At 56.2% G+C, this 20,583-nt stretch overlaps 1 protein-coding gene across 1 annotated transcript in view; it reads left to right on the forward strand.

Annotated features, from left to right (window-relative positions):
- RNF43 (ring finger protein 43) overlaps window positions 1-20,583 on the forward strand; it is a gene marked incomplete at its 5' end in the record, with an annotated part of 49,586 nt that overhangs the window by 23,277 nt on the left and 5,726 nt on the right. Inside the window, 7 exons of the mRNA XM_084272947.1 lie at window positions 11,047-11,169; window positions 14,768-14,842; window positions 16,184-16,315; window positions 16,817-16,918; window positions 17,549-17,704; window positions 18,224-18,326; window positions 18,738-20,249. Of these exons, the coding sequence (XP_084129073.1) occupies window positions 11,047-11,169; window positions 14,768-14,842; window positions 16,184-16,315; window positions 16,817-16,918; window positions 17,549-17,704; window positions 18,224-18,326; window positions 18,738-20,249 (2,203 nt within the window). The remainder of the gene's footprint in view (window positions 1-11,046; window positions 11,170-14,767; window positions 14,843-16,183; window positions 16,316-16,816; window positions 16,919-17,548; window positions 17,705-18,223; window positions 18,327-18,737; window positions 20,250-20,583) is intronic.

Consider the following 20,583-nt stretch of genomic DNA (forward strand, 5'->3'; position numbering starts at 1 on the left):
CAGTCTTCACCCTGGTGCCTGGGACCTGCTGACATAGGCTGTATTTCAAGCACCACACTGGGCATCGTGGTTGAAGGCATCAGCCTCCCTTGGAAGCTCCGTCTCTTGTCGGCCCGGGGAAGGAGGCGTCGTGCAGCTTTTGTGCAGGACAAAACGTCTCCTTTTGGGAGCAGAGAAGCAAAATTTTAACAGGAATTGCTCTGCTTTTATTATTCTGCAAAGAGCCTTTGGAGGAGGACATGCCAGCACTGCCACAGCCTCCCGGGAGGCATGGGATGCATTGCTTGATGCTGCTGGTGTAGCCAGGAGCTTTAAACCCCAGGCTGGGCTCCAGCAGGGCTTTTTTAACAAAGGTCTGTGAATAACAAGAAGCCATGCAGATGGTGTCAGCTGCAGATGGTCTGCCAAACTGTGCTCAGTAGCCTTTTAAAGCATAAAGCTGGGTAATTAGGGGGCTGATGGTCCATGAGACATGTTTCCCTCTGAGATGGAAATCAGTTCTTTTCTTTCTAGCTGTGTTTAAGGAGCTGCCTGTAGCTGAAGCTTCCAGGAGCAAAGCATCCAGCAGAGATCAGCTTCTGCTCTCGCTGAACCTCCCCAGGTTTCTGTGGGTGCAGGATTGTCAGCGGGACAGAGCCGCCCTCTGCAGCCACGGTATTTCCTGCCTGGGAAGCAGTTCCCTCCGTAGCCTCAGTGCTGCTTGAATGTGGCTCTGTGTTACTCAGCAGTAATTAGAGCAGCTTGCCAGTTCTTGATTCCATCCCTTCGTTTCAACGGGATTTCCAGACTCAGTGCAGTTTGCCCCAGAGAGCTGGTGGTGCTTGTTTTCTAGCGCAGATCTCGCCAGACCTTATACCTCCACCTGCATTTTTCCAGCTACAAATAACAATGGAAGTGATTTTATCTAATCTTCCACCACCTGGTTTGTTCTTGTCCACACTCTTTAGGCATGAGGGTGTTGAAAACGCTTTTTGGCAGGGGTTGCTTTAAGCTGTGTAACCACCGGCGCTCACACAGCCACCCAGGCGACGCGTAAGGAGCGAGGGATGGATGTGGGTGACCTCGTGCGGGGAGGGAAACCTCGATGGCTGGAGCCCCTGGGCTCTGTGGTGTCCTCTGCCCAAGCCTGGAAGCCAGCATGAGCAAAGCCCTAAGTGATACCCCGCAGGGAAGCCCCCACCCCGCCTGGGGCACGAGGGGCCGGAGGAACCTCTCGCACTGTTCCCATCTCTCTACGTGACTTGGCGGCCGGTGCCCAGGACACCAGAGCAGTGGTGCCAGAGCAGATCTGTGACTTCCTAAGCCCGGGCTCCACGATGGAGTTGCCGAAGGCCCCTCCTCTACGGGCGCTGCGCTTTGGAAGGACTCCAGGCCAGCAGTGAAGGGCTCTTTGATAATATCTGACGGGCGGGTAAGAATTTTGGGCAGCAGCCAAGGTACACATTGCCTGTAATCGTTAACTCGGTCTGTAAACAGTTCAAACGGCACTGAAGAGGCCGTCAGTTATTACATTAGAGAAAAAGCCTTTCATCTGCCCGCTCAGAAGCCGGCGGTACAGTGCCGGCCCCTGCAGAGCCGCGGCAGCGCAGGGCTGCAGGCAGGGCGGGCAGCGCTTGGTCATACCATGCGCGCCGGGCTGAATGGCTGACCTTCAAACCCTCCGCGCTGAGGCAATAACTAAATCATTAGTTTTCCTTTTGTTCTGCACCTGGGCTGAGGCTGCGGAGCCCAGGGATATTGGGGAGGGAGGGAAGGAGGGAGGGAAGGAGGGAGGGGAGCAGGCAACGTTCCCCTCGGGGCACAGTGCCAACCAGGAAGGCTTGGCGAGGGTGACACCTCCATCCCATGCCCATCTCTGGCCTGCAGCTTTCCCCCTGGTGAACACAGGCCCCTGTGCACTCGTGGCAAACACCATCTTTTCACCCATCACCAGCTCAGGCTTCCCTGGGCCAGCGCTGGTTGCTCCAGAAGAGGCCAGGATGGTGGTTCAGGTGCACGTGGGGGCCCTGCAGTCTCCAGGTGGTGCTGGTGGTGGTGGTGGCAATGCTGCTGCTGAGCTTCATCTTCAGGAGAGTCCTAGAGGATTCCCATGTCAACCTCTGGAGAGGCCTATGGTCTCTTTCCTGGAGCCATTCAGCCCTCCTGGAGATATGTGATGCTTCAGAAGAACATAGGGCGTGATCTGCCCCAAGGAGAATCTCCTTGTCAGTCTTTGCTTTTCTAGATCTCTTGCCTCCTTTCTAGAAGAGCAAAAGTGCTCTTTCTGTCATTAACTTTCAAGGCTTTGACTTTGAAACCCACTGCAGGAACTGCCTGCTTGAGGAAAGGACACGTCTGTCTCTGCAATGAAGTGAGGTTTGGGTGAGTCTTTGCCCCATCACTACAGAGCTGCTTCTAGGGACAGAGCTGTCTCCTGTAAAGGTGCTTGACACATCGCTTGTGGAAGAGGCCATGGGACTGTGCCACCCTGAAGCTGGTCCCAAGAGACGATACAGCTTTGTCTTTTGAGGGGTAGGAAGGATGCACCTGGCTGCTGTGCTGCCTGCACAGCCTGGGCTTTGCCATGCTTCAAGCTGAGGGACAGGACATGCCTGAGTTTTGTGGAAGAGTTTTAAGAACCAAACCCCTCTCAGGAGGGTGCAGGAGGTCACTGTGTAAGAGGGGCTTGAGGTATGGAGGTTGCCAGTGGCGCCGTGCCCCGGAGTGGGGACATGTTGAGCCTTCTGAGGTGTGTGAGGTCAGCACAGGTTGGGTGCTGTTCATTGGGGTTTGCATCCAGACTGCTTGCAGTGTGCTTGGAGGCAGCAGGAGTGTGAGCTGTTCTCCTGTGACTTGGGCCAGCTTGTCTGTACTTCCATTTAGTGGTGTGAGTCAGGGCTGACCAGGGAACCTGCCTTTGCCTTTCATATTCCAAAATGGATGTGTGGTCCAGAGAGAGGAGTGTAACCAGATGTCATGGTGCAACTTGGCCAAAATTCCCCCCTTGGCCCATACTGCCATCACAGTGGCTGTGCTAGAAGTGACATCTGCTTCCCCTGTGTGGCACCTCTCTGTCCACAGGACAGCAAACTCCAGAGCTGTCAGTAGGACAGTGAGATGTGTAGCAAGAGTCTTCTCCAACACCATGGCCGTGCTTGTGCAATGAGAAGGAAAAGATCCAGACTTGGTGACTCACCTAAACCACCTAATCCTGCACATGTGGTAATCAAATAAACGTCCCTCTTGGGGTTCAGCACCTCTCTTTGTTGCTCACCTGCTTTGTAATGAAAAGGAGAAGGAGATGCAGTGATTGATTAGGGCCTGATTTGTGGTATCAAACCCCTGGGCACTGCTGACCTTTGAGATGGGCCAGAGATAATGAAGCTTTGTGAGCATGGGCAGGGGAAGGAGCACAGGAGTGCTGCCCTGGCAGCCTGAGGGTCTCCTCTCCCACCCCTTGCCACTCCTTTGGGGGACTGGGGCGGTTGTCTGAGCTATTCACACGTTGAGGGAGGACTGAGTCTCTCTAAGAATAATGTGTTTGTTATCAGTGAACACGTTTGGCTGTGACTCACACGTGGGGAAGGTGTGTTTGCTGTTAGAACAGCTCGGGAAGCTTTCTGCAGGTAAATGAAACAGCCTCATATCCTGATGGCTGAGCTTCCTACCCAGGAATCATGGAAGCAGTGTTTTTCCCTTGGGTCTCTTGTAATACTCTGCCATTCTTTTCCAACCAGCTGCTTCCACCTTCCTCATGGTTATCATCCACTTTATCTCCCTGTGTCGTTCCCATGTCCTTCCAGCAGCACCCCACAACGCTTTTCAGCTCTACCATAGCTGCCTGTTGGGCACCCAGCACCAAGTCCTGCACCTTGGGTATCGTCCCCTCCTGCCCCTGCATCTGTGAGCAGAGTGACAGCTACATGGTGAAGTGGTCTTAGTGTGAGAGGAGCTTCTGGTAGAGCCCAGGGGTTAAGGGAAACTGGGAAGAGCCTCTCTCATACAGGAGTAAAGATGTTCACACAGGATGAGTGCTGGGGGAGACCAGAGGAGGGGGAGCTGGGGTGTCTCAGCATGTCCCCTGTCCCACCTCAGCCATGCAGGGGTCCCAGAGGCTTCCTGGTGCTGGGAGCTGTGGCAGTGGCTGTGGGAGATGCACCACACAGGCACACATCTGGCCGTCAGAGCTGGTGCATCTGCCCTGCTCCTGCCTGCCATGACCCATTCACAGGTTGCCCATCTCCATGTCAGGACAGACCCAGCAGAGGAGCTTGCCTGATAATTCTCACAGCCAGGTCAGTGTTAGCAGCAGGAGGGTAGTAGAGCACTTCCACTTGCACTTTTCAAGCCTCTGGAGTGTTACACACGTATGAAGGGATATAATTTATTTAGCTGAGAGCCTCACTGACAGAATTCCAGCAGGAAAGAGGGACACTGAGCCAGGCATCCATATCCACAGATACAGAAATGTCCCTGTCCCACCCTCAGGAGCATTGCTCTGTGACAGCCACGCAGCACAATGGGGTGAAGCAGCAGGTCAGTGGGGAGAGAGCATCTCTGAGTGACAAGCAGCCACGGCACAACGATGCTGAGATACTACATGCCCTCAAAAGGCAGCCAGTCACCATGCCTGAGGCTGCTTGCTTATCTCCTGCCTACTGCCAGGCTCCTTTCTGATCTGTTGTGCAGCTCATCTGTGAAGGAGCTTTGCACAGAGTCACAGACTGGTGGGGGTTGGCAGGGGCCTCTGGAGATCATCCAGTCCACTCCCCCCAGAGCAGGGTCCCCTCGAGCAGGCTGCACAGGGCAGTGCCCAGGATCACAGGGTTTGGATGTCTCCAGAGATAGAGACTCCCCAACCTCTCTGGGCAGCCTGACCCAGGGCTCTGCCACCCTCCCAGCAAAAAAGTTCCTCATCAGGGTTAGGTGGAACTTCCTCTGCTCCAGTTTGTGCCCAACACCTCTTGTCCTGTCCCTGGGCACCACTGGACACAGACTGACCCATCCTCCTGAGCCCACTCCTCAAGGACCTATCAGCACTGAGACCTCTCTCAGTCTTCTCCAGGCTCAACAGCTCCAAGCCCCTCAGCCTCTCTTCGCAAGAGAGATGTTCTCATCCCCTCATCCTCTCCAAAGCCCTTTGTTGTCCCCTCCCCAGTAGCTCCCTGTCCTTCCTGGCCTGGGGGAGCCCAGCTCCACACACAATATTCCAGGTGAGGCCCCCCCCCCCCCAGGGCAGAGCAGAGGGGCAGGAGAACCTCCCTGACCAGCCTTTTCTTGATACCCTCCATGTCTGCAGTTCCTTCCTGCATCCCAAAACACTCAGTTTCTCTTGCAACCCCCCAGTGATGCTCCTCACAGCTCCCCTGTGCTCAGAGGGCCTGAGCCAGGGCTGCTGTCTGCAGCTTTGCATTGAACAGCCTCTCGTGGCCTCTTGCTCCATGGATTCTCTGTCTGTTTAATGAGTTTATGCAGCTCTAACAAACCCTCTTCATAGAGATCTGGGGAATTCTGGTTCCTCCCTCTCTTCCAGCACAGAGACAGAGCACACTGCTCAAGGTGGAGCAGGCAGGATTTCTTGTCCTATTCCAAACATTGATGCCCTGCAGATTTATCTAGTAGATTTTGGAGGTTTTAGGGGTTTTTTACAGTGATGCCCAGTTGTCTCTTTGCCTGTTGACTGCTTCAGGTGCTTCGACAGTGGTTTCTATAAACCCCCCTGTAATGACTCCAAGACCTTCCCTGCTCATTATCAAACCTAGGGCTCATCCCTGCCTGAAATAGCTGGGTCTGGTTTCTTTATATTTGCATTTTTTTAACATCTTTTGTCAATCCATCACTCAGTACCATGAGATCCCATTGCAGCCAGTTTTAATATTTACCAACCTGAATATTTATGCAGCACTGAGACACTCAGCCACTTCTCCACTCCCCTCTTTTTCCAAGCCCTTTGTGAATAGTTGGACAACACAGTTCACTTCTGGGACTGTCCTGCCAAGTTAACTCCACTGCAGAGGCCAATCTGCTCTGTCCTCTTCGTTCTGGGCAGTACTGCATGGTTTTCTGTAACAGACTCACAGAATCGTAGGGGTTGGAAGGGACCTCCAGAGATCATCAGGTCCAACCCCCCTGCCAAAGCAGGGTCCCTGGGACAGGTCACACAGGTCAGTGTCCAGACAGGGCTGGAATCTCTCCAGAGAAGGAGACTCCACACCCCCTGGGCAGCCTGTCCCAGGGCTCCCTCACCCACACAATGAAGAAGTTCTTCCACATATTGGTGCGGAACTCCCTGTGCTCCAACTTGAGATCATCGCCCCTTGTCCTGTCCCCACAGACACTGAGAAGGGGATATTGATAACCATTGATCAGATCCCTCTCAGGCTTCTTTTCTCTAGATTTAACAGTCCCAGCTCACTCAGCCTTTCCTCAGAGGGGAGATGCTCCAGGCCCTTCATCATCTCCACAGCCTCCTCTGGACTCTCTCCAGGAGATCCCTGTCTTTTTTATCCCAGGGAGCCCAGAACTGGACACAACACTCCAGGTGGGTCCTGACCAGGGCAGAGCAGAGGGAGAGGATCACCTCCTTTGACCTGCTGGCCAGGCTTCTTTTGATGCACATTGATCACCTCCCATAGCCTTTACTTTGCCAGAGAACAGAAGCAGCAGCCCCAGCGTGCAGCATTAACTGAACTACCTCAGGTCCCACCCGTGCTGATGCTCTGAGGAATGCCACGGGTCTGGGGAGCATCCCTCTCCTCTTCCAAAGCACTGTTAGCTCTTCCCTTCTCTGCATTATGTTGTTGGTGTTGCCTTATTTATTTTGGCAGGGCAGTGGGGATTGGTGGTCTGCCATTCCCTGCACTTCTTCTTCACATTCAGCTTGGTATCTGCTACCTGCAGTTCCTCTGGTGTCACAGCACCAGTTCAGTGATGAGCTACATGTTGGTGTTAACAGTTCACCAGTTTAATCCATGATTTTGGTGAAGGAGCACTCTCCTGTCCTGTTCTCTTCCTCTCCTTTCCATGCCAACCTTACTGGTTGGTTATAAATTATTTTACTGCTATTTCAAATCAAATCAATCCTATTGACTCATCCCCTAAGAAGGAAGGGTGTGAGGTACCCTGAGCTCCCTTGGAGAGAAAACCAAAGTCTCTCTCAGAGACTTTGCTTCTCTGGGTCCTTCACCAACCCTTGGCCCCAAAGACTCTTGTGACCAGGAAGGGAAAAGAAAGCTTTAAGTTGTTCTTCAAAAAAACCAAAGCAGTGAGCGAACCATCTCCTTTCTGTGGGGATAGTGGGTTCTGTGCAATGAATTGGTTGAGTCTGCAGCAAGGCGGGTTCACATGAGGTGCTGGGACATACTTTTGGGTGCCTGAGAAGAAGGCAGCCCTGGTGAGGAATCTCCCTTTCTGGAGGTCTTGAAAACAGGTTGAGCCAGTGTCTCTGAGGAATGTCTTAGGGCTGGCTGATCCTGCCTGCAGGCAGTGACAGGGCTAGATGACCTCTCAGGTCACCTTTTTCTTTTTCCCCTACTGTTTTATAAAAGAAGCACCTTGAGTGAGAAGGGAGCACCTTTCCATGTCTGCCCTTCCTGGGACCTTTCCACGTCCCCCCACTTCTGGGGGAGGGCTCCTGGCTGCTCTGTACAAGCTGTGAGCGGTGCAGGCATGGTGGGAGCAATGGGTGGGTGAGAAGATAGTGGGTCTGGTGAGAATAAAGTGGGAAAGATGGCAAGGGTAAGCTAGAAAGAGGGGCAAAAAAAGTGGTAGCAAGCACGTAGGGATGTGGAGGAGCTCTGCATCCTGTTGAGGGGGTGACAGGAGGGATATGGTGACAAGGAGAGATGGAGTGACAAAGCTGGGGGTTCTCAGGTCTGGTTGACAGTGTGTTAGAAACAGGTCAGGGTTTGGGCAGAGGTGGCAGGGCTGAATCACCCAAGACCAAGTCCAGACACTGTCAGGGATCCAGCTAACCCCAACCCCACCCCTGGGATCCCAGCAGCAGGGATTGTTCTGGGAGAAGGGTCTGGAAGAGCGTCCCCAGCTCCTGCCATCAGTGAGCTGGTCTGCAGCCACGTATGCATGGGTCTGGTTTCAGAGGGAGCGAGGCATCCTAACTGCAGCCAGGCTGGATGACCTGGGACATGGATAACCCAGCTGCAGCTAACCTGGGACATGAGGAATCTCATAGCACTTGGTTTTCTGCATCATCCTTAGATTATTTTTTGATCCTACTCTTGTTTGGTGTCCTGGCTGTGGCAGCTAAGCCACGACACTGTGTGAGTGTGCTGTGCTGCCCTGGGTGCCCAGGGGCAGTGGAAGTGCCAAGCAGTGTGGCTGTGGGCTGTGGGCAGTAAGACCCAGGTCTTGCTGCTTTGCTGCTGCTTGAGGAGTTGCCTGTGTAGCACCAGATGGGGAGAGAAGATGGTAGGAAGAAAGGGAAGAGGTGGTCTGGGGCAGAGGCGAGTGGAGTGTGTTGCCTGGGCAGAAGACACCTGTGTCCATGGCACAAAGAAGAATCCTCCTGAGCTGCCCCCAGTCACCTCTGTGCCCGGCAGGAATGTGGGAGGGAAAGGACCTCTGCTTGGCCAGGGAGTGGGGGTGTCCCAGAGGGAAGGATAGAGATAGCACAGTGCCCCATGTTAACGGACAACCAGAGGGCAGGCTTTGGGGAGGCACATCACTCATAAGCGTGTCTTCTCCAGATTTACTGACCACGTCCCCCCCAGCACAGCTACCAGCAGTTTACACCTGCTCCCCGTGCTCACCTGGAGCTGCAGAAACTTAGCTTGTTGCTCCTGTCCCAGTGTTTACCACTGATGCTGCCAGCAGGCCCTGCAGAGGCTGCTCCGTGCTCAGCACCCAGGGCTCTCCCCTGCCCCGTAGCGTCGCTGCCCCAGGCGCATCACAGCACCCAAAGCTGGGCACGGCTCCAAGCAGCCCCAGGAGGTGCCAGGGCTCCCAAAGCAGCCTGGTGAAGGCTCGATAAGCTGTCAGGAGGGCTATCTCCAAACTGTTAGAAGCACCACAGAATCAGAATCACAGAATCACATGGTTGTTAAAGACCTTTAAGACCATCAAGTCCAACCGTTCCCATCCTGAGCTAAACCAGATCCCTAAGTCCCTCATCTACCCTTTTTTTGCACACATCCAGGGAAGGTGACTCAGCCCCTCCCTGGGCAGCCTGTTCCAGACCCTGACAACTCTTTCAGTAAAAAATTTCTTTCTAATATCTAATTTAAACCTGCCCTGGCACAGCTTGAGGCCATTGCCCCTTGTCCCATCTCCTGTCCACTGGCTGAAGAGAACATCACCCACCTCTCTGCACCATCCTGTCAGGTCAGTGTAGGTGGTGATAAGGTCTCCCTCCTCTTCTCCAGACTAAACACCCCCAGTTCCCTCAGCTGCTTCTCATAGGATTTGCCCTCCAGCCCCTTCCCCAGCCTGGTTGCCCTTCTCTGGACTCGCTCCAGGACCTCAATGACCTTCTTACGGTGAGGAGCCCAAGAGACATGAGACACGCTCTTTGCATGTCCTGCTGGGTGCTTTTCTGCAGGTGTTAAAACTACACATTAACCCAAAGCCAGAGAACGCCCCACTGAGCAAAGGGAGTGCAGGAGCAGTGGGGTTGCTCAGCAAAGCCAGCAGGACCGTGGGCACTTTGACACTGTGCTGGCCTCAGCGTGGGCAGTGCTGGCTGTGGCTTGACTGAAGCACAGGGTTGGTTACTGGGAGCCTTTCCTGAGTGCTCCCAAGTCAGAACAGCCTGGATTGCTGCCCTGGAAACCTGCATTTCCAGAGTTCATGGTGCTTGGCTCGGTGCAGTTGCACTCTCTCTAGCATCTCTAGTAGGAGTGTTTGGACATTCTTCTTCCAGTACTGCTGTGGGTCAGGGAGGAAGACCCCAAGAGAAAGATGGATGGGGGACAGCCAGAGGCACATGGGAGTTCCTCAGTGCTGGGCAGTGCTTTACAGCCTAGCAGGTTACATCTCTGCTCACACTCGTGGTGCCATCCCTCCCACCTCACTCTCCCACCTCCTGACAGCCAGGCGAGAGCCAGGGGTCTGGTTTCCTCATGCCCCTGTGACTGTAGGCGTTACCCTCCCCCAGAACCTAGGCGCTGTGTGTGGCCATGGGTTTGCTGTTCTGCCTTAAACCCTCAGCACTTCAGCTCCCGTTCCCGGCTGCTGTCAGCCCCCCCCTGCTCGTGCTGCAGCCCCAAGACTGCGAAACGTGCCGCTGATGCTGCAGCGCCTGTGCAGCCCCCCCGGTAAAGTCAGCCTTGTGCCCCCTACCCGTGCCCAGAGGGGGGATCACCGCCTACCACACCCCCTGTGCCTGCGGGGTCAGGGTAGGCTCAGGCGAGCGGCCAGCCCGGGGGAGGGAGGGGGGGATGCTGGGGGATAACGGAGCTGCGGGCTCCGGCTGGACCCTCCGCCGGGCTCCGGGGGGACCTTGGCGGCCGCAGCCGGGAGCGGGGCGGGGCGGCCCCGCAGCCCCCGGCCGGGCTGAGCCCGGGCAGGATCCGGCCGAGGGCCCCACCAAGCGGTGGCAGCTCCTGCTGCAGCCCCGGGGGCTTTGCCCGGACTGTGGGGGCGATGGCCGGCACCCCTCGGCCTCGGGGCGGGGGGCTCCGAGCCGGTAAGGGGATGCAGGGCAGGATGCTCCGACAAAAGGGGAGGTTTAGGCTGGGTATTAGGAAAAAATTCCTCAGTATGAGGGGAGTGAGGCACTGGCACAGGTTGGCACAGTGGAGGCCCCATCCCTGGAGGCATTCAGGGTCAGGGTGGATGAAGCAATCTGGTCTAGTGAAGATGTCTCTGCTCACTGCAGGGTTTGGACTAGATGGGCTTGGAAGGTCCCTTCCCTCCTGATGCAGTCTGTGATTCTACAATCTTTTGTTCTCCATTTTTATTCCTGGAACTTCTCTACCTGCTTCCAATATTTTCCTCCCTCCCCCCCTCCCTCCTTTTCTCCTTCCCTCCTTCTCTCCTTCCCCCCCCCCCCCCTTTGCAGTGCTGAGCCCCAAGGTGTGAGTCTCCCTTCTCTTCTCTTCTCCCCCGCAGTCCCACCCGCTGTCCCTGTGCAACACCAGTGAGGATGAACACACCGAACCAGGGTTCATCACCATTGTCAAGCTGGAACAGCCGGATCGGGACCCCAACCCCTGCCTGTCCCTGGCTAACAAGGTACGTGCAGAACCGCCCCAAACAGCACCAACCCCAGGGAGCTGAAACCAGATGCAGGAGAGACCAAGAGGGGGAGGAGGCAGCAGGGCAGGGAAGAGCTGTTGGACGAAGGACAAAAGGACAAGGACAGAGCAGGGTCCACGGCAGAAGGAGTCTTTTGGGAGAGACACTGTGCCAGGCATACCCAACACCCATCCCTCCCTCACCCATCCCTGCCTGGCTTTGTAAACAGTGCAGAGTTTTCCCTAACCTGGCTGCTCCAGGATGCTCAGCCCTCACCCCTGCATCCCATAGGCTTTACTGCCCAGCAGCCTCCTGCCCCTCTTGTTTTGCAGCCTCCTCTTGCCTGCTGGACTCTTGGGAGGATTCACGTGTCTCTGTGTCCTCTGTCCTGCTGGCAAACATGGACACAGGGAACATTGTGGTCCTGCCTTTAAAATAATGCTGAGGTGCTTCAGTGGGGGGGAGGGACGTAAAGAATCAGCACCGAGCAGTTCAGACAAACCCAACCCAGATGAACTACTGGTGGGATGTGTCTCATGAACAGCACGGGTCACCACCCACCCTGCGAAGGGATTGGGAGATCTCAGGGGTCTTCAGCTCAGGTCTCCTGTGAAGGAGGTACCTTAGTGGAACAGCAGTTACTCTGTCAAAAGCTAGGTCACTGGTACAATCCTCCAGTAATAAGGAAGTCAGGTAGGAACGAGGGTCATCTTAAGCCCTAGAAGCTTTGTGTCCCTGATCAAGCTGCAAGGATAAGGCCAGCATTAGCTTCTCTTCCAGTGCTCTGCTGCCTCCTTCTATCCTCTCTACTTCTCTGCCTCTGCTTTTATCCACGAGCACGGAAAGAGCCCTCATTTGACTCCCCTTGGCTTTACCCAGGTTGTGTTGAGGTGTTGCCACCAGTTATCTGCTTTCTGCTGGTGGTGACACGCTGGAGACAGGGTCCTTCTCTGCCCTCCCTGCAGCTCAGCTGAAAGAGGCAGGCAAGACTTGTACCACACAGATGCTTCTGCACAGTAGGTTGGGGTTGTTGGGCAAAGACTGTGGCAGCAAAAGCAAGGAGAGGGATGTGATGGATGTATCACCTCAGGGCTGCTTCCCCCCCACTATGGGGGTCCCTTTCTGGACCAGGATGCTGCTGAGTTTGGTTTGCTGCTGCTCTGGAGCTGATGGCAGCTGTTAGCATCTGGAGATGTCACATCTGGAGATCTCCACATCTGGAGAACAGCCGGGTTCCACCGGTGGGTGCAGACGGTGCATGAGGATGGAGGAGAAGGAGCAGAGCCAGAGCAGCTTGTGGCAGACCAGAGCAAGGGCTCTGCAGGTGCCGTAGGGGGCACAGCTGGGTGCTGGTTTAAAAACTGGTTTGCTGGTTTTGTCTCCCCTCCCCAGAAGGGACTGTTTTAGCCACGAAGTACAGGGAGATGCTCCTCCAGCTGGCCACTCCCTGGGGTACCCCTCTTGCCTTGTACTCTGGTTCTTACACACACACAGCCCCTCCACTATGTCCTGTGTCAGGGTCCATCCACTTCTCCATCCTCCTGCAGCTCTGCCAAGCTGCTTCCCTCCAGGACTGTACAGATCTCTACCTCAGAAGCCAGGGCTGTGGCTGTGGGATGTGGCTGGTGCTCAGAGGAGTTGTGTTCCCTGCGGTGGAGCTTTGCAGGCTGAGCTGTGGTGCTGTATCAGCGATGATAACAACAGGCCCGTGCAGAGTGTTCTCATAACCTCTGTGTTAGCTGTCACCCAGCCAAGCAGTGCACACAACCTGTCCAGCCCAGCGTGAAGACACCTCCACCAGGCACCTGATCCACTTTTCTGCTTGAATTCCAGCACTGCTTCAGCATCCCAAGCTAAAACCAGTAGGAAAAATGTGTGGTCTGCAAGGGGAAGGCACAGAAGATGCCTCCACAATCAATTCAAAGCCATTTATTTTTTTTTTCTACAGCATCTTTTGTAATTTTTGGCATTATTTTTAGCCCTGAGTGAACCACTGATGACAAGTCTGGTTGACAGACTGCTGAAAGCTCCTGAATCATCCCCATGCAGACATGTTTGCACCAAGAGTCTTCCAGCCCTCCAAGCCGTGTGTCAGCCGTGCCGTGTGGCTGCAGAGATCAGGCTGAAGGACAGCGAGCAGGCAGTGGCTGTGAATGGCCTGAACAGATGTTGTGTCATTTGCAGTCAGGAAGGTGCAGGGAAGAGTCACTTGTCCAGTCCTAATGGTTCCTTTCCCCACGGTTGGTGCCTTCAGCAGAGTAGAATCCTTGTAGATCTGTCTTGTTCATCGACTGGCTCCAAGGGGTGGGAGTCACTCCCCAAAAGTCCTGTTTCTTCTCCAGTGCTGGCAAATGTGGAGGCTCCTCTGATGGCAGACAGGGCCCCAGTCTCTGATCCCCACCTCCCTGATCCCACTTTTCCAGCTTCCCCATCCCGTACGCCGAACCCAAGAGCATCAAATCCTTCCGGCGACACGGAGCCTCTTCTGCTCTGCCCAAGCACCTGCACCCCCCACTCACACCCTGGTCCCCCTTCCCCCAGACCCAGGCACACACCTCTGGCACCCAACTCCTTCCCCACCCGCTGCGTGCAGCCAACTGGCACCTGCGAGGGAGGGACAGAGCTGATCCTGCTCCAGGCTGCTCCGAGCCCGGGAATGCCCCTTCCCTCCCCTTCCCTCCCCTTCCCTCTGCCTGCTCCCAATGTTTCACACTGCAGCTGGGAAGCAGCAGCACTGACCTCCGGCCCCGAGCTGGGTTTGGCAGCGCTGGGGGTGAGCTGCCGCCCCAGGTCCCGCAGCTCCCTGTTTGCACAGGGACGCGCAGATCAAAGGGCTCCGCGTGAGTAACAGCGGCCCAGCCCTGCACTTTGTTCACGTTCCTCTTCCCTTTCACAAGAGGCTGCCTCTGCCTGCCTGGAGGGCTCCAAGGGGCTTGGTGGGAGGATGTGGGTGACCCAGGCAAGGTCCTCCAGGCAGTGTGCTTTGACCTCACTGGGGTGCCACAGGTATTCGTTGGGGTGGGTCTCCAAGCTGCCCTCCTCGGTCTGCAGCCAACCAGGGGCCATCCCACTCCTAATCCCAGACCTGACCTGCAGCCCAGGCATCGCCCCAGCTTCTCTGTGGTCCATGAACAGGGACCATGGGGAGCAATGCATGTGGGAGTCCAGCCCACCAACAGCCAATCAGCCATGGGACCTGCAGAGGTTTCTGATGCCCTGGGATGGGAAGGGTGCGTGGTGGTCAGCGGGGTGAGTGGGGCTGCAGACCCCTCCCCAGCAAAGCTGGCTCTGCAGCGAGGGGGCATGTGGCACAGACACAGGGAGATCTGGCCTTCAGCTCTGTGGGTGCACAAGCCCAGTGCCTAATCTGCCTCCACAACCAGGGTGAACCCAGCCATGGACTGCAGAGCTCTAGCGAGAGCAGGCGCTGCAGCTCAGCGCAGCACGGAAAGCAGGGCACAGACTGTTCCTGAGTCTGAGCAGCTGGTGCTTCTTCCAGGTGCAGAGACAGGGGACAGACACACATCCCAACAGGGGGTGGTAACACGGATGTACCGCAGGAAATGTCCAATGAAGCTTCTGTTCTTTTGGGCAGGCGAAGCTGGCGGGGGAGCGCGGAGCCCGTGCCATCCTCTTTGACATTACCGACGACGAAAGTGCTGCCGATCAGGTACAAACCCCACCGACACCATCAGCTGAACCACAGCGCCCCTGTCCTGCCCCGAAATGTGCACAGCTCACACACCAGCCAACAGCAGGAGGGCCCAGGAGGCCACTGCAGGCTGGCTCTGACTGTCAGCACCCACCCAGCACATCCATGCACACACAGTGCTGCTCTCCTGCTCACATCCAGCCCTCGGGGCAGGGTGAGCAGCACCCTGTGAGCAGCACCCTGTGAGCAGCACCTTGTGAGCAGCACCTTGTGAACAGCATCTTGCGAACAGCATCTTGCTGCTCTTAAAGGATGTCGTCTGGTCGCTGATCAGACAAGGATGCAAGGATGCTTCTTCAAGGAGCTGGATGCTTGGGAAGTCAGAGATTGCCTGGCCCCATCTGGTCCTGCCAGCCCTGGTGTTACCTTAGGGGAAAGATGATTTCTTGAGTTTTCAAGCCAAAGTCATAGCCACCCTGATGCACAGTTAACGATACTCCTGCTGCAAGCTGAGGGTTGGTTTTGAGACCTCCAGAGGTCCCTTGACAAACACCACTGTCAGCTCTGTAAAGGACTAGGTTTCCCCACTGAAATAATCAAGGCTTAATAAAAAGCAGCCACTATTAAATGGAGGAGAGACAGAGGGTCTGGTGCTGAGCTTATCAAAAGTCTGGGCTGATTCCTGCTTGCTGGATCCTTCCCTTGCAGTACTTGGATCCTTCCCCTGCAGTACTTTTATGAATTTACAGCCCAACTTGTGCCTCAGCAGCAAGTGCAGGCCCATGAGGTGATGCTGAGGTGGCTCAGAAAGGGTATGGGAAGTGGCTAGCAGGTCAGGTAGCCACTCATCAGGAGGTCAGTCAGGAGGAGAGGGCAGACTGGAGCCCTTGCTGAGCCAGCCCATGCTGGGCTGTGGTGGAAAACTGCCAGTGTGATGGGAAACAATCAGAATGTGTCAGGTTACGCGGGCGGGGGGGGCACTCAAGGGTCTCACAGCAAAGGGTGGGGAAGCATCTGTGTGGCACAGGCAGCACTTGGCGATGGTGGTGGGAGAGGAGAGACCAGGATCTTTTGCACTGGAGCTCAAAAGAGGAGCACAGGAGACACTGAGCTGTGTCCAGCTGTGCATCAGGAGGCACCATCGGAGGAAGTGAAGAAAGACCTGCTGAAGCGTTGGGAAAAGAGGAGGAGCTTCCACCTGATTTCATCATAGAGGGATAGTGCAAGTTTGGGGGAGCAGGCAGCCCCTAAAGTCTGCACAAGAAGAATTGGGGGGATCCAGATGTGCCTGGGGGGGCTGGGATAGTCCCTGTTTCATGCTGGTTTGGACCACCTCTCACAGTGTTTGTTTCTTTACAGCTGAGAAAGCCCAGAGGTCTGAGTCAGCCTGTGGTTCTCATCAGGGGCCATGATGCTGAGCTTCTCATGGGTGTTGTGAACAAGAACAGAGAGGCCCACGTGAAGATAGAGGTCAAGGAGCCACCAGCTTGGGTGAGATACACCATTCCCTCTGCCTTCTGCATCCTCCCTCCCAAGCTGCTGTGCCACAGGGTAGGGCTTTCCCAAAGCCACCGAGCTCTCCTCCCCAGGGCTGGAGGAGGCAGTGCTGCTCTCTGCAGCCTTCAGACGTGCTGCATATAAAGGCTCAGAAGTGCTTTCAGCTTATTTAGCTTCTTTTGCATAAACATCCTGAGTGAGGCGAGGAGATTCCCTGTCTCTTCAGGTGAGACCAAGCCATGATTTCCTCACCTTGTGCTACCCTAGTCCATGGCCTTTAGGGACCTGAGACGCTGCAAGAGAGAAATTCCATTCCTGATGGAATGTGCAGAAGAGACTGAACCCTCTTCCCTGTGAAGAGCAAGGAGGTAGACCTTGGCCAAGGAGCGTGTGTTCAGAAGCTGATGCTCAGGAGGAGGTTGGGATTCCCCTGCCTGGCCTCCAAGTCCCACCCCTGCCACACAAGAGTAATTTCTTCCCTGTTCTGTCCAACAGCCAGACTACGACGTGTGGATTCTTCTCACCGTGGTCAGCACTGTCGTTGTCATCATTTTGATCTTTGTTGTCCGCACAAAGTGCCACCTGAACAGGACTCAGGTAGGAATCACACAGAGCAAACAGAAGCACATCAAGGGAGGAAAGATGACAGTTTTGGGGGCAGGAATGTGCTTCTGTGGGAACTGAAGATGTGGCCACAAGGCCGGAGCATCTCGGGGATGTGTGGAGTCATCCTGAGATGGGCTGGTGGCTCCTCTCGTGCGGTGACCTTGCTCTCCTCCTGCAGTCCCAGCATTTGTTCAGAGCTTGGTCCAGCACCCAGAGCTGCAGAGCTGGTCCACAGGTTCTTGGTTTGAACAGCAACATCTGATTCAGTAGAAGATTCAGTATTTTTCATAGAAACTAGCAAATGAAACTATCATCTTTCCAGAGTGAGATGTATTTCCAGATCTGTGAATCTCCTCTCTGTCCCACAGAAAGACAAGCCCCTGAGGCTCAAAAATTCAGCCCTCCTGAATTCTGAATGTCCAGTGCCACGTGGCTCCTGCTGGTGACAAAGCCCACTCTGGCCCAGGTTGGGCAAAAAGTCACCTCTGCAAATGAGAATCTCTCCCAATTCCTGACAAACCCCTTCTGAGAACAGGGCGGGGGTTGGGGGGGGGGAGGGCATTAGGAAGTGTGGCAACACAAGGCTGAGCCTCTCCTTACAGCCTCCTTTCTCCCTGGCAGGACTCCTTGCAGCAGCAGACCATGCAGGCCATCGGGCAGCTGGCCACACGCCGGTACCAGGGACGGTGCCGGCAGGCGTCGCGGTGGGACTCGGCCAGCAGCTGCAGCTCAGCCCCGGTCTGTGCCATTTGCCTGGAGGAGTTCAGCGAGGGCCAGGTAGGCTGTGGGCATGGCAGGAGCTGTGGTGGGAGCTGAGCAGCCTGGCAGGGGCAGGAGGCCCTTGGGATGTTTCCTTCTCTGGAGGGCTGGGAAAGGACCGGTGTCAGTGAAGGTCCCTTGGCCAAAAAAGTCCTGACTGTGATGAAGCCACTTGCCTGCAGACTCAGATTCCCTGGCAACAGGTCTCCGGCTGTCACTGGAGGGTAAAGTGTCCCTAATACAGCTGTCACTGGAGGGTAAAGTGTCCCTAATACCTCCATGCTGAAACAGTGGGGCGAAAGTGAGGTTTGCTTCTCCCTGCTCAGCCTGAGCACCCCCCACACCATTCCTGAGGGCCAGCACCTCTCTAGTTGTTCACATCCCAGAGCTGAAGGCAGTGAGCAGAACCAGAGCTGCTAGGCTGCAGCAGCAGCTGTCCATCTTACAAGGCTCACTTCCATCAAGAAGGACCCATCCAGGTCCTGGGACATGGTTCTCCTTGCTCACAGTCCTCCTTTTCTCTCCACCTCTCTCTAGGAACTGCGGATCATCTCGTGCTCCCATGAGTTTCACCGGGAGTGTGTTGACCCTTGGCTGCAGCAACACCACACATGTCCACTTTGCATGTTCAATATTCTTGGTAGGGCTCAGATGGCAGCATCTCCTGGCCAGGGGTGGGGTGCAGAGGTTGTGCTGAGGGGGTCCATGTACCTTTGGGTGATGCATACGGTGGGCACATCAGCAGGAGCATGTGTCTCTGCACGTGAGGGTGTGTGTGAGCCCCCGCAGCGCACAGCGAGGTGCTGGGCTTGGCTGGGACCTGCACCGAGGGGTTTCCAGTCCTGGGACCTGCTGGGATCTGAGGGCAGGGAATCAGGGAGGATGCTGGGTGTGTGGGACCATCAGGATGTTTTGGTGGTGGCGGTGAGGAGTGGCAGGGCACAGGGAAGACACAGGACCACAGCGGGAGCGCAGCAGAGGCTTGCCAGTGTTGGGGCTACTGCAGCTGGGCTGTGGGAAGTGTGCTGAATGCTCCCTACTCTCTCCACAGCCAGGGATTCAGTGGATCAGGCCACGGGTGCAGGCTCCAGGCTGGCCCCTCGGGACATGGAGCCTGGACGACGACTCCACCTTTTCCGCCAGCACCCAGGACATGCCCTGTACCACCTCCCACACGCCTATCCTCAGAGGAACCTCAGGAGCTTCCCCCCAGAGCCAGCCCACAGCAACCACCCCTTCTTCCACTCTCCAGAGCTCTCCCAGCTGGATTTTGGCACCATCCACTATATGCCATACAGGCCAGCCACCTCCCTGCCCACCTGTGGTCACCCACCGCCCCTGGCCCAGGGTCTGCTGGGCCAGCAGCACCCCAGCCCCTCAGCGTGCAGGCAGGCACTGCCACCCCACAGGACTTGTTCTCTCCAGGCCCCCTGCCTGGGGCTCAAGGCAGCCCTGGCACAGAAGCAGCACCGTGCACCCGCCCTGCGCCGGGGGGTGGGCCACGGGCACCAGCACAACAGCAGCGGCTCTGGGGAGAGCTATCTCACAGAGCACAGCGGGTACCTGGCCGACGGGCCGGGCAGCGACTCCAGCTCGGGGCCCTGCCATGGTTCCTCCAGTGACTCCATGCTGAACTGCACAGACGTCAGTCTGCAGGGCATCCATGGCAGCTGCTCCACCTTCCGCAGCTCCCTCAGCAGCGACTACGACCCCTTCGTGTACTGCAGCTCGGAGGGGCCCACCACGGACAATGGCCAGGAGCAGCCCCGGCCGCTGAGGGAGATGCGCCCCAGGTCCTTGGACTTGATGGTGCCTGGGGGTGCTGCTCCGGCCAAGCCCCGGGTGCTCAGCCACGTCCACTACCACCACCACCAGCACCATCACTACAGAAGGGACACCGAGTGCCCGCCTGGGCGGGCCGGGCAGCGCAAATCCAGACACTCTGGGGCCAAGGTTGGCTTCCACGGTGCTCGGACACAAAAGAGGACGGAGAAAAGCCACCACTGTCAGCAGGCTCTGGAAAGCAGCGCTGTGCTACAGGAGGCAGCTCCGGTCGGGCAGCCAGCCTGTCCCCAGAAGGGCCGGGAGCCCCCTCATGCCACCTCTGCTTCTCCGAGCAGGCTGGACTTCAGTGTAGATGCCAGCAGACAATTGGGAGCAGCTGGCACATCCCCTGTCCCCCTGCTCCCGAGACACAGCTTACAGAGCCGTCACCACCGAAGGAAAAGAAAGTGTCCCCTGGAGCCTGACCCTGCTCTTCTGCCCGAGGACTCAGCCCTGCCCAAAGCCTGCGATGCTCACGTTCCCCACGGCCATCCTGCCGGCTACCGCTGCTTGCCCGAAGTCCAGCCCCTGATCCCAAGCGCTCCCCTACCCTGCACCTCGGGCTCTCGGCCACTCTGGAAGTGCCTAGTGCCACAGTCTGGCTGGGAGCTGAGGAAGCAGGAGGAGGGGTGGTCAGGACGGGAGGCAAACCACACGGTTCCTGATTTGTCAGGGACAGTCACCCCCAGACACAGTCGGAGTCTTCACCTCCCCTGCCCGTCGCAGCAGGGTGGTCAGGGTAAGTCCGGTGTTTGCCTCTACTTGCTGTGAGCAGGTGAAAGGAGGGTGGTTTGCTGAAGGTACACTGGGTGCCAGCAGGCCTGGTGCCTTCACGGGGGGCTTTCTTGAAGCACCACTAACAACAGAAGCATTTCAGAGCACCCAGGTCTGCAGATGAGGCAGGCCTGGACCACGAGCAGGTCTGTTAGCAAGTGCCCCAAACCCCATAGTCTCTTCCTAAAACAATACAAATGTGAAATAAGGTGGCTGGTTTTAACTAAACATCTCTTGCAGCTGGAACACCTCCCAAAGGAGGGGGTGCAACCACGTTTCTCAGTGTCCTCACGCCGGTC

Source organism: Gallinula chloropus (genome assembly GCF_964237585.1).
Source record: "Gallinula chloropus genome assembly, chromosome: 19".
NCBI lineage: Eukaryota > Metazoa > Chordata > Aves > Gruiformes > Rallidae > Gallinula > Gallinula chloropus.